The following is a 12,803-nucleotide window of genomic DNA, read 5'->3' as shown; positions in this document are numbered from 1 at the left end:
AGCTGGAGCTTTCCAGGACATCCACTCGTGCTTCCACTTGCGTTTCTTCACGCGGTTCCACTCGATTTTTCACTCGTGGATTCATTTGCGTTTCTACTTCATTGCGTTAATTGTTGTCTAAACCTCTCCCTGTTTGAGGGGTGCTCTCGGTTGTGGGCTGGGTCTTTGTCTGCTTTAATCGTAGCTTTCTTATCCACTGTACTGTTTAGAAAGCGCGATAATACAAAAGATTGAGACACATTGTCATAAACTGCTGCTGGCGTCTTCAGGCATTTCATACGACAGTGGTCATTTCATCTGTCATTGCATTACCCGGACATTGGGGTTCGTAAAATCTTTTTTTTTGCAATCAATGCATGTATACTTATCTGGTTCACTGGGACAAGAGAGGCCATTGTTGCCATTCTAAATTGCACCATTGGTGCCTCGAACTGTTCCAAGACACTGAAAACTCAAAGCTACACGATGTACCCTAGCACTTTTCAGCTATTGAATACAACACATGTGTTGGATCTTTTTTCATTCATTACAATAATCAGTAGGAGAAAGCTGGAGCTTTCCACTTGTAGTTCCATTTGCGTTTCCACTTGCCTTTCCTTGTGCGTTTCCATACGCGGTTCCACTCGCTTTTTCACCCGTGGATTCATTTGCGTTTCTACTTCATTGCGTTAATTATTTTTAAATCTAATTCCTCCCCTGTTTCAGGGGTGCTCTCGGTTGTGGGCTCGGTCTTTTGTCTACTTTAATCGTAGTTTTATTTTCCACTGTACAGTTTAGACAGCACGATATTAAAAAGGGTTGACATATTGTCATAATCTACTGCTGGCGTCTTCAGGCATTTCGTACAAAATTGGTCATTTCTGTCACTTTCCATTACGCGGACATTCGGGTTCGTAAAGTCTCTGCAATCAATACATGTCCGAGCATCTGGTTCACTTGAACAAAAGGCCATTATTGCCACTCTAGCTTGTACCATTGGTGCCTCGAACTGTTCCAATAGATTGAAATCTCAAAAACTACACGATGTACTCTAGCACTTTTTAGCTAGTAAATACAACACATATGTTGGATCATTGTTTACTCCTTACGATCTGTAGGAGAGAGCTGGAGCTTTCCAGGACATCCACTCGTGCTTCCACTTGCGTTTCCACACGCGGTTCCACTCGATTTTTCACTCGTGGATTCATTTGCGTTTCTACTTCATTGCGTTAATTGTTGTCTAAACCTCTCCCTGTTTGAGGGGTGCTCTCGGTTGTGGGCTGGGTCTTTGTCTGCTTTAATCGTAGCTTTCTTATCCACTGTACTGTTTGGAAAGCGCGATAATACAAAAGATTGAGACACATTGTCATAAACTGCTGCTGGCGTCTTCAGGCATTTCATACGACAGTGGTCATTTCATCTGTCATTCCATTACCCGGACATTGGGGTTCGTAAAATCTTTTTTTTGCAATCAATGCATGTATACTTATCTGGTTCACTGGGACAATAGAGGCCATTGTTGCCATTCTAAATTGCACCATTGGTGCCTCGAACTGTTCCAAGACACTGAAAACTCAAAGCTACACCATGTACCCTAGCACTTTTCAGCTATTAAATACAACACATGTGTTGGATCTTTTTTCATTCATTACAATAATCAGTAGGTGAAAGCTGGAGCTTTCCACTTGTAGTTCCACACGCGGTTCTACTCGCTTTCTCACTCGTGGATTTATTTGCGTTTCTGCTTCATTGCGTTAAGTATTTTTTAATCTATTCATTCCCTGTTTCAGGGTCTTCTTCCTACCTTCTTCGTTCTCCGCCTGCCTCGATCGATAATTACTATTTCAATGGTTTCACTTTTTGTTTCGTAGTCACCCACCCGGAATAGGTGCACCCCTTATCTTCTGGTTTATGAATTTCGTTCGTCGGCTTCGGTGCGTTTATGAAGCAACAAAAGTCGTTCATAAAGAGACTCCATTGCGTTAATTCTTTCATCTTAATCTTTCCTTGTTTCAGGGATGCTCTTCAGGGTCTTTCCGGGTTGTGGGCCTGGTCTTTTTGTCTCCTTTAATTGTAGCTTTCTTATGCACTGTACAATTTAGGCCGCACCAAAATACAAAGAATTGAGACATATAGTCATAAACTTCTGCTGGCATCTTCAGGCATTTCGTACAAAAGTGGTGACTGCACCTGTCACATTCCATTACGCGGACATTCGGGTTTGTAAAGTCGTTTTTGCAATCAATACATGTCCACGCATCTGGTTCACTGGAACAAGAGGCCATTGTTGCCATTCCAGCTCGTGCCGTTGGTGCCTCGAACTGTTCCAAGACACTGAAAACTCAAAGCTACACGATGTACCCTAGCACTTTTCAGCTATTGAATACAACACATGTGTTGGATCTTTTTTCATTCATTACAATAATCAGTAGGAGAAAGCTGGAGCTTTCCACTTGTAGTTCCATTTGCGTTTCCACTTGCCTTTCCTTGTGCGTTTCCATACGCGGTTCCACTCGCTTTTTCACCCGTGGATTCATTTGCGTTTCTACTTCATTGCGTTAATTATTTTTAAATCTAATTCCTCCCCTGTTTCAGGGGTGCTCTCGGTTGTGGGCTCGGTCTTTTGTCTACTTTAATCGTAGTTTTATTTTCCACTGTACAGTTTAGACAGCACGATATTAAAAAGGGTTGACATATTGTTATAATCTACTGCTGGCGTCTTCAGGCATTTCGTACAAAATTGGTCATTTCTGTCACTTTCCATTACGCGGACATTCGGGTTCGTAAAGTCTCTGCAATCAATACATGTCCGAGCATCTGGTTCACTTGAACAAAAGGCCATTATTGCCACTCTAGCTTGTACCATTGGTGCCTCGAACTGTTCCAATAGATTGAAATCTCAAAAACTACACGATGTACTCTAGCACTTTTTAGCTAGTAAATACAACACATATGTTGGATCATTGTTTACTCCTTACGATCTGTAGGAGAGAGCTGGAGCTTTCCAGGACATCCACTCGTGCTTCCACTTGCGTTTCCACACGCGGTTCCACTCGATTTTTCACTCGTGGATTCATTTGCGTTTCTACTTCATTGCGTTAATTGTTGTCTAAACCTCTCCCTGTTTGAGGGGTGCTCTCGGTTGTGGGCTGGGTCTTTGTCTGCTTTAATCGTAGCTTTCTTATCCACTGTACTGTTTGGAAAGCGCGATAATACAAAAGATTGAGACACATTGTCATAAACTGCTGCTGGCGTCTTCAGGCATTTCATACGACAGTGGTCATTTCATCTGTCATTCCATTACCCGGACATTGGGGTTCGTAAAATCTTTTTTTTGCAATCAATGCATGTATACTTATCTGGTTCACTGGGACAATAGAGGCCATTGTTGCCATTCTAAATTGCACCATTGGTGCCTCGAACTGTTCCAAGACACTGAAAACTCAAAGCTACACCATGTACCCTAGCACTTTTCAGCTATTAAATACAACACATGTGTTGGATCTTTTTTCATTCATTACAATAATCAGTAGGTGAAAGCTGGAGCTTTCCACTTGTAGTTCCACACGCGGTTCTACTCGCTTTCTCACTCGTGGATTTATTTGCGTTTCTGCTTCATTGCGTTAAGTATTTTTTAATCTATTCATTCCCTGTTTCAGGGTCTTCTTCCTACCTTCTTCGTTCTCCGCCTGCCTCGATCGATAATTACTATTTCAATGGTTTCACTTTTTGTTTCGTAGTCACCCACCCGGAATAGGTGCACCCCTTATCTTCTGGTTTATGAATTTCGTTCGTCGGCTTCGGTGCGTTTATGAAGCAACAAAAGTCGTTCATAAAGAGACTCCATTGCGTTAATTCTTTCATCTTAATCTTTCCTTGTTTCAGGGATGCTCTTCAGGGTCTTTCCGGGTTGTGGGCCTGGTCTTTTTGTCTCCTTTAATTGTAGCTTTCTTATGCACTGTACAATTTAGGCCGCACCAAAATACAAAGAATTGAGACATATAGTCATAAACTTCTGCTGGCATCTTCAGGCATTTCGTACAAAAGTGGTGACTGCACCTGTCACATTCCATTACGCGGACATTCGGGTTTGTAAAGTCGTTTTTGCAATCAATACATGTCCACGCATCTGGTTCACTGGAACAAGAGGCCATTGTTGCCATTCCAGCTCGTGCCGTTGGTGCCTCGAACTGTTCCAAGACACTGAAAACTCAAAGCTACACGATGTACCCTAGCACTTTTCAGCTATTGAATACAACACATGTGTTGGATCTTTTTTCATTCATTACAATAATCAGTAGGAGAAAGCTGGAGCTTTCCACTTGTAGTTCCATTTGCGTTTCCACTTGCCTTTCCTTGTGCGTTTCCATACGCGGTTCCACTCGCTTTTTCACCCGTGGATTCATTTGCGTTTCTACTTCATTGCGTTAATTATTTTTAAATCTAATTCCTCCCCTGTTTCAGGGGTGCTCTCGGTTGTGGGCTCGGTCTTTTGTCTACTTTAATCGTAGTTTTATTTTCCACTGTACAGTTTAGACAGCACGATATTAAAAAGGGTTGACATATTGTTATAATCTACTGCTGGCGTCTTCAGGCATTTCGTACAAAATTGGTCATTTCTGTCACTTTCCATTACGCGGACATTCGGGTTCGTAAAGTCTCTGCAATCAATACATGTCCGAGCATCTGGTTCACTTGAACAAAAGGCCATTATTGCCACTCTAGCTTGTACCATTGGTGCCTCGAACTGTTCCAATAGATTGAAATCTCAAAAACTACACGATGTACTCTAGCACTTTTTAGCTAGTAAATACAACACATATGTTGGATCATTGTTTACTCCTTACGATCTGTAGGAGAGAGCTGGAGCTTTCCAGGACATCCACTCGTGCTTCCACTTGCGTTTCCACACGCGGTTCCACTCGATTTTTCACTCGTGGATTCATTTGCGTTTCTACTTCATTGCGTTAATTGTTGTCTAAACCTCTCCCTGTTTGAGGGGTGCTCTCGGTTGTGGGCTGGGTCTTTGTCTGCTTTAATCGTAGCTTTCTTATCCACTGTACTGTTTGGAAAGCGCGATAATACAAAAGATTGAGACACGTTGTCATAAACTGCTGCTGGCGTCTTCAGGCATTTCATACGACAGTGGTCATTTCATCTGTCATTCCATTACCCGGACATTGGGGTTCGTAAAATCTTTTTTTTTGCAATCAATGCATGTATACTTATCTGGTTCACTGGGACAAGAGAGGCCATTGTTGCCATTCTAAATTGCACCATTGGTGCCTCGAACTGTTCCAAGACACTGAAAACTCAAAGCTACACCATGTACCCTAGCACTTTTCAGCTATTAAATACAACACATGTGTTGGATCTTTTTTCATTCATTACAATAATCAGTAGGTGAAAGCTGGAGCTTTCCACTTGTAGTTCCACACGCGGTTCCACTCGCTTTCTCACTCGTGGATTTATTTGCGTTTCTGCTTCATTGCGTTAAGTATTTTTTAATCTATTCATTCCCTGTTTCAGGGTCTTCTTCCTACCTTCTTCGTTCTCCGCCTGCCTCGATCGATAATTACTATTTCAATGGTTTCACTTTTTGTTTCGTAGTCACCCACCCGGAATAGGTGCACCCCTTATCTTCTGGTTTATGAATTTCGTTCGTCGGCTTCGGTGCGTTTATGAAGCAACAAAAGTCGTTCATAAAGAGACTCCATTGCGTTAATTCTTTCATCTTAATCTTTCCTTGTTTCAGGGATGCTCTTCAGGGTCTTTCCGGGTTGTGGGCCTGGTCTTTTTGTCTCCCTTAATTGTAGCTTTCTTATGCACTGTACAATTTAGGCCGCACCAAAATACAAAGAATTGAGACATATAGTCATAAACTTCTGCTGGCATCTTCAGGCATTTCGTACAAAAGTGGTGACTGCACCTGTCACATTCCATTACGCGGACATTCGGGTTTGTAAAGTCGTTTTTGCAATCAATACATGTCCACGCATCTGGTTCACTGGAACAAGAGGCCATTGTTGCCATTCTAGCTCGTGCCATTGGTGCCTCGAACTGTTCCAAGAGACTGATATCTCAAAATTTACACGATGTACTCTAGCACATGTACTTTAGTAAATACAAACCCTATGTTTTTGTATAATTGTTCACTCATTAAAATCATCCGTAGAAGCTGGAGGTTTCAATGGCATTTGTTCCACTTGCGTTTCCACGTTCCTTTTCACTCGTGGTTTCACTTGCGTTTCCACTCGCCTTTACACGTGCGTTTCCATTTGCCTTTCCACGTGTGTTTCCACTCGCCTTTCCACGTGCGTTTCCACACGCGGTTCCACTAGCGTTTCAATCGTAGATTCATATGCGTTTGTACTTCATTGCGTTATTTTTTTATCTAAATATTTCCCTGTTTCAGGGGTGCTCTCGGTCGTGGGCTCGGGTTTTTTGTCTACTTTAATCGCAGTTTTATTTTACACTGTACAGTTTAGAAAGCGCGATATTACAAAGGGTTGAGACACATTGTCATAAACTGCTATTGGCGTCTTCAGGCATTTCGTAAAACTGGTCATTTCACCTGTCACATTCCATTACGCGGACCTTCGGGTTGGTAAAGTCTTTTTTGCAATCAATACATGTGCTCGCATCTGGTTCACAGGAACAAGAGGCCATTGTTGCCATTCTAGCTTGCACCATTGGTGCCTCGAACGGTTCCAAGACAATGAAATCTTAAAAATTACACAATGTACCCTCCACTTTTTAAGCTAGTAAATACAACACTAGCTTAAAAAGTTTGTATCATTTGTTTTTGTATCATTGTTCACTCATGAGAATCATCAGTAAGAGAAAGCTGGAGCTTTCCGAGACACCCACTTGTGGTTCTACTTGCGTTTCCAGTTGCCTTTCCACGAGCGTTTAAACTCGTTGATGCACTCGTGGATTGTTTTGCGTTTCCACTCGCCGTTCCATTTGCGTTTCTACTCGCCGTTCCACGTGCGTTTCTACTTCATTGCGTTAATTGTTTATCTAATTCGTTCCCTGTTTCAGGAATGCTCTAGCTCGTGGGCTGGTTCTGTTTGTCTCCTTAAATAGAATCTTTCTTGTGCACTGTTCAGTTTAAGTAGCATCGTAATAGAAATGTTTGAGACACATAGTCATGAACTGCTGCTGGCATCTTCAGGCATTTCGTACTACAGTGGTCATTCCACCTGGCCTTTCATTACGCTGTCTTTCCTTTTCGTAAAGTCTTTATTGCAATCAATACATGTCCACGAAGCTGGAAAAAGAGGCCCTGGTTGCCATTCTAGCTTGCGCCATTGGTCCCTCGAACTGTTCCAAGACATTGAAATCTTAAAAACTACACGATGTACCCTAGCACTTTTTAGCTAGTAAATACAACACATATGTTGGATCATTGTTTACTCCGTACGATCTGTAGGAGAGAGCTGGAGCTTTCCAGGACATCCAATCGTGGTTCCACTTGCGTTTCCACACGCGGTTCTACTCGATTTTTCACTCGTGGATTCATTTGCGTTTTTACTTCATTGCGTCAATTGTTTATCTAATTCGTTCCCTGTTTCAGGAATGCTCTAGCTCGTGGGCTGGTTCTGTTTGTCTCCTTTAATAGAATCTTTCTTGTGCACTGTTCAGTTTAAGTAGCATCATAATAGAAATGTTTAAGACACATAGTCATGAACTGCTGCTGGCATCTTCCGGCATTTCGTACTACAGTGGTCATTCCACCTGGCATTTCTTTACGCTGTCTTTCTGTTTCGTAAGGTCCTTATTGCAATCAATACATCTCCACACAGCTAGAAAAAGAGGCCCTTGTTGCTATTCTAGCTTGCGCCATTGGTCCCTCGAACTATTACAAAACAGTGATTTCTCAGAAACTTAACGATGTAGCTTAGCCTTTTTTAGCTACTAAATACAATGCTTATGTGTTTTTATCATTGTTCACACATTAGAATCGTCCTTAGGAGAAAGACTTTTGTTTCTGTGCGCGATCCGCGTTCTCGACTAGATAATAATATTAAATCAATGGCGTTAAATAAACTATGTTTTGGTTGTTTAAAAAAGGTTTTATGTTTTTGCGGATTTAATTTTTTTCAGAAGTATGAGTACTGAGCCGGATGCAAGCTCATCTAATGCTATCAATGAAATTGTAGATGAAGTAATTAAGTTTTACATTCTTTGTACAGCTTGTGGTATATTAAGCTAACAAAGTTGCTACTTCAGCAGTGCTTTGGTGCAACAGTAGCATGCCTGATCGCAATTCTGGAGACAGTAGGTTCGAGTCCTCTAAGCTCTAGATCTTTAGTAGTATATGGAGTTAGCTAATACCACAACTGGGTTACACTTGTTAGAGCTTAGATAAGTGGCTCTGACCATGTGTTGTGTGTACCCTTAGTTGAGTTGGAGTTTGTATTGCGTGAAACCAACTCGTTTGCGAAAGGATTAATGTAATAAAACAGCTTGTGGTATATCATGCTAACAAAGTTCCTACTTCAGCAGAGCTTTGGTGGCATGCCTGATCTTGGTTCTGGAGATAGTGGGTTCGTCTCCTCTAAGTTCTAAATCTTTTGCAGTGTATGGAGTTAGCTAATACCACAGTTTCGGTTTTTACACCTTGAAGCATTTTATTTACCCAATTGATTACACTCGCTGACAAAGTAAACGCGCAAAATGAATATTTACATTGTAAACTGCTTGTTTCAGGAGCCGGCTTTAGTCGACATAAGTTCGGCTGCTGCTTTTGATTTTTATTTCAATCGGAGCATAATCATGAGAAATTCAGTAGATCTATTTTGAGTAAACTGACAAGAGTACTCTCAGAGAACATTCGGATTCAGTTTGGCCAGGTCTCCATAAGCAGCTCTTATTTGAGTTCCCCGTGAAATGTGTTCAACCTGCTCATAAAGTTTGTAATTGCTCTGGAATGAAGTTTGAGACAATTATTGTAAACGCGTTGCTTTTTTATGCAAAAATTTTGCTTGATTACTTTTGAACTTTTCTCCTAAAACTTTTTGAATTTTTCAATGACTTTTTCAAGCTTCGTTTCTTTATTTTGATTGATTCGAATTGCTCGGTCTGAAATGAAGTTTTTTGTTAAAAAAGTGATTGGTAGCTGTTGAGTAACAATAGGGTTTTAGCTTAGCGTTAAAGATGTCTGACTGCTATGCAGGAGGTCGGGTTTCGAACACCTATCAGGTCCCAGTTTTTGCACCCAAAAATTTTTCCAATTTACACCCCTATATTTAATTGCGCCCTGTTTTTTGTTCGAAATTAGTTCATCCGATGTTAGTCGGTTTATGTGTGATTGAATTCACAATCCAAAGTCTTGCTTAAAATTGGAGAGACATGAGCAAATGGAAATTTCACTTGGGATCTAAATTACAGCTGCTTACGGAAAACTGGCCAATTTCTATCTGAAATTCCTCTGTAAGGAAGCTTGGCAGTTATTCCAAATATAGTGTTGTAAAACTTTTTATAATTATGCTTCGATTGATGTAACAATCAAAGGAGACTGCCATGTAAAATTGCATTCTGATTGTTTACTTTTCTCAACAAGTTCCCCCCATGTCAATGATCCCCGCAGTTCAATCTCCACCACCTGGCGGTTTGTACCCCCTCTCGGCCAGCCCTTCCAACCCTACCCAATGCTAGCATCTGAGCCCCACCTGGGTACTACCGAAGCCAACCCCGCCCGTCGTTTGAGAGCAACTCACCAGACGTTATTTGGTTTTGTTCACAGTTGAATTTTTGAAATAACGCTAATATTTTGATTAGAGATATTATCTCGCTAACTGCAAATATGCGAAAGTTGGCAGATGCTAAGGTTTTCCTTCTATAGTATGTCTCTTCTATTCAAAAAAATGTTGAGAGCGATTTGGCTACAGATGATACAAACTGGAATTTTGCTGGCTACCAGATGACACCATTTCTATTGCCTCCTGTATAGTTTTCACCACAAAAAATTGAATTTACCCTCAAAATGGCAGAATTTTTGGTTAAAGCGTTCATGATAATTGGACGTGTCTTCTCACTGCGCAGGTTTTGTATTTGAGTAAAAGAGATATTTTTGTGATTGCTACAGGAAAAAGAAGCGAGGTAGAATGCGTTTTGGCAACAGCCGAAAGAGCGCATCAAGATCTTCTATGGCAGCTGGAAACACTACGGAAGATGACGAAGATAATGGGGCAGGTGGAAATGGTAAAAACAACACTCTGTCTCCAACGTCAGCTGCCCACTACAACATGACATATGAGGAGTCTCTGAGAGTGGCCATGTTCCAAGTCAACAGCCGCAGCTATCGGGTGAGGGAAATACGGCATCCAAAAGTTTTCATTTAAAAGTGCGATTACGAGTTTTTGTACAGATGATCTAAATAAAAATAATTGAGTTCTATCCAAAATTATATCCGTTTATTTCCGACCCATTGCCGGTCAAAGTTTGGCTTGATTTTTTACAATTATAGAACAGACTAAAGGTTTGTTTAATTAAATGCAGGTAGAAAGTGAGCGGGAACTAAATCAACTGCAACGAACTGAAACTAAAATTGATGCAATACGAAGCTGTTGGCGTAATCGGTATTGGCTCGATCAATCTAATAAGCTACTCAGCGCAATTATCATATTCTATCAATGGCATTTGATGATTTCCTTTTTAGGTTGAGATTGACGAACCACTCCAGCTTAAATTTATTGACCCTCCGAGGCCTGCGGACACAACGACACAGATAAACTCATCAAGTGCCCCTGACACGACTACAGCGTCAAAGTCTACAGGCTCAAAATCGAAGGGAACCAAAAGTGCAATGAAGTCTAAGAAGCCAGTGAAGAAAGATATGAAGAAGTTACCTGAAGCTGAAGTGAAATGGTTCCAGAACCCTCCAGTTATTCATTCCAAACCACATGTCGTGCCCAAAGAGTATCGAGAGTACGTATGGCCTTTGAGTTTTTAGCGACCTCTGTAGCAATGGGGGCAGGGGGTTGGAGACCTACTACGTGAATCCATTTATATGACTTCTGATGAGAAAAATTGCTTGATCGTGATGGTTGTTTGGTTGACAATGAATGATCTTGAAAAAGAAAGAAGTTGCATTTGTGTTGCCAATAAACAAAATAAAATATACAAATTGACCTGAAAGTGTTGTTAATTTCTTAAGAATATGAAGTGATTTATCTCAATGTAATCGCATGTAATTCTCCACGAAAAAAGTTAAATCACGAAAAAGTTTTTTTTTTTCAATTTTGTGCATCACCATTTCTAATAACTGTAATGATTTTCTTTGAATGTAGTCAGTTCTAACGTTTTTGTAGTGGCGTTTTCAGCAGTGTTTTGGCGTTATTGGCTAAAGAGTGATATTATTCCTCCTTAATGTCCATAAATAAGAATTTATCGTTGATTTTCGTTAATGACCAAAGAGAACTTTCAAAATTTTATGATTTCGAAGTCTGAATTTAAATACTGTTTACTGTTGACATGAGCTAGTGCTTATGCTCGTCACTCCCTCACAACATTATCTATGTAAACTCTAAGAAAGAATCAATGAAGTGGGTTTTTAAATGTGTTTTATAATCATTCAGGTATAAAGAGAAAACTTCCGAAGAGCTGGACAAAGAAGTTGAGTACGTAATGGACGATCTGGACTATGCATGGCTCAGATTATACAACAGTGAGCACAGAGTTCAAAAGTGTCTACCAGAAGTGTCAAACAAAGACTTCGAACTGCTCATGGATCGCCTGGAGAAAGACTCGAGATTGGATCCCTCCGTCGTGGCCAACAACCTGGGTTCGCAAGGAGGTGCCCCGGGGGGCGAGGAACCCGAAGATGATGCAGTGTGTTCTATTTGTCAAGATGGTGAAGCGAACAACACAAACGTCATTCTCTTTTGTGACATGTGCAATCTGCCAGTTCACCAGGTTTGCTTTCTTTTGTGCTGCTGGTTAATAGCCGCCGTCAGCCTCTCAACGGCTATTTTTTGCGCTCTCCTTTCAGAGAAATTGAATTGTATTGGGGCGCTGTCTTTTTTTTAATAGCGGCGAAGTGATAGCGGCTATTATTGGGGACAGAGTGTTTTTTTACAATTCAAGAATTGGATTGTATTGGTATTTTTTTTTATCATTTTCACACTTCTTCACTTTTTTTTCATGACTTTGAGCTTTAAAACGGGATAAACAGATACGGCTCAGCGGTCATCAAGTTTCATTAGAAGCCCTTAGCCGCGTTTAGTAGTATTTCAAATTTTTAAAGAAAGAAAGAAAGAAAGAAAGAATTAATTTCGTTGTTGAATAATAAACAAGCAACGTGGACAAATAACGAGATCAGAGAGATCTTCTTTTTCAATTTGCCCAATAAATTACTGACAACAATGACTTGATAAACCTTCGTTCAATACATGCAAAATATAGCACAAATTAACAATTTATTCAAATAGGACATCAATTCAACAAACTAGAGTAGCACATGTTCAACATTGTTGTTCGCTTCAGTTAAAAACGAATCTAATTAGATCGTAGTTTGACACCAGATATGAGTTTTTCAATTTGTGACAGAAATTTGTCACTTCAGCTGGGCTACCATTCTCTAAATTAGCGGGAATTATCTGCATTATCTTTAATTTGTTATATAGTTTAGCGCCTCTAAAACGTATTGAATTGCGCTCCAACTTCTTTTTACAAAATGGTTCCTTTAGCAAGTTAAGAATCCCACTTCTGGTTTTCCGGTCGTTCGATTTAAATTGAAACAAATTATTGCAGAAATATTGCTGGTGTAGACCATTGATTGATTTCAGAACAAATTTAATTAATTCGTATATGTGTAA

At 40.4% G+C, this 12,803-nt stretch overlaps 3 protein-coding genes across 5 annotated transcripts in view; 1 reads left to right on the top strand and 2 right to left on the bottom strand.

Annotated features, from left to right (window-relative positions):
* Window positions 1-12,803, top strand: part of LOC142341466 (bromodomain-containing protein 1-like) — a 284,999-nt gene that overhangs the window by 6,227 nt on the left and 265,969 nt on the right. For both annotated transcript variants that reach the window (XM_075392424.1, XM_075392423.1), the window contains exons 2-4: window positions 10,073-10,292; window positions 10,646-10,914; window positions 11,565-11,901. In XM_075392424.1, coding sequence (XP_075248539.1) covers window positions 10,073-10,292; window positions 10,646-10,914; window positions 11,565-11,901 — 826 coding nt within the window. The remainder of the gene's footprint in view (window positions 1-10,072; window positions 10,293-10,645; window positions 10,915-11,564; window positions 11,902-12,803) is intronic.
* Window positions 1-12,803, bottom strand: part of LOC142341467 (tetratricopeptide repeat protein 7B-like) — a 571,721-nt gene that overhangs the window by 477,592 nt on the left and 81,326 nt on the right. The gene's annotated exons all lie outside the window — the stretch shown is intronic.
* Window positions 1-12,803, bottom strand: part of LOC142341468 (TAR DNA-binding protein 43-like) — a 333,593-nt gene that overhangs the window by 239,466 nt on the left and 81,324 nt on the right. The gene's annotated exons all lie outside the window — the stretch shown is intronic.

Source organism: Convolutriloba macropyga, chromosome 6 (assembly GCF_964194025.1).
Source record: "Convolutriloba macropyga chromosome 6, txConMacr16.3, whole genome shotgun sequence".
In the NCBI taxonomy this organism is placed as follows: Eukaryota; Metazoa; Xenacoelomorpha; order Acoela; family Convolutidae; genus Convolutriloba; species Convolutriloba macropyga.
Note: the sequence above shows the minus strand (reverse complement) of the source record. Positions and strands in the feature narration are given on the sequence as shown.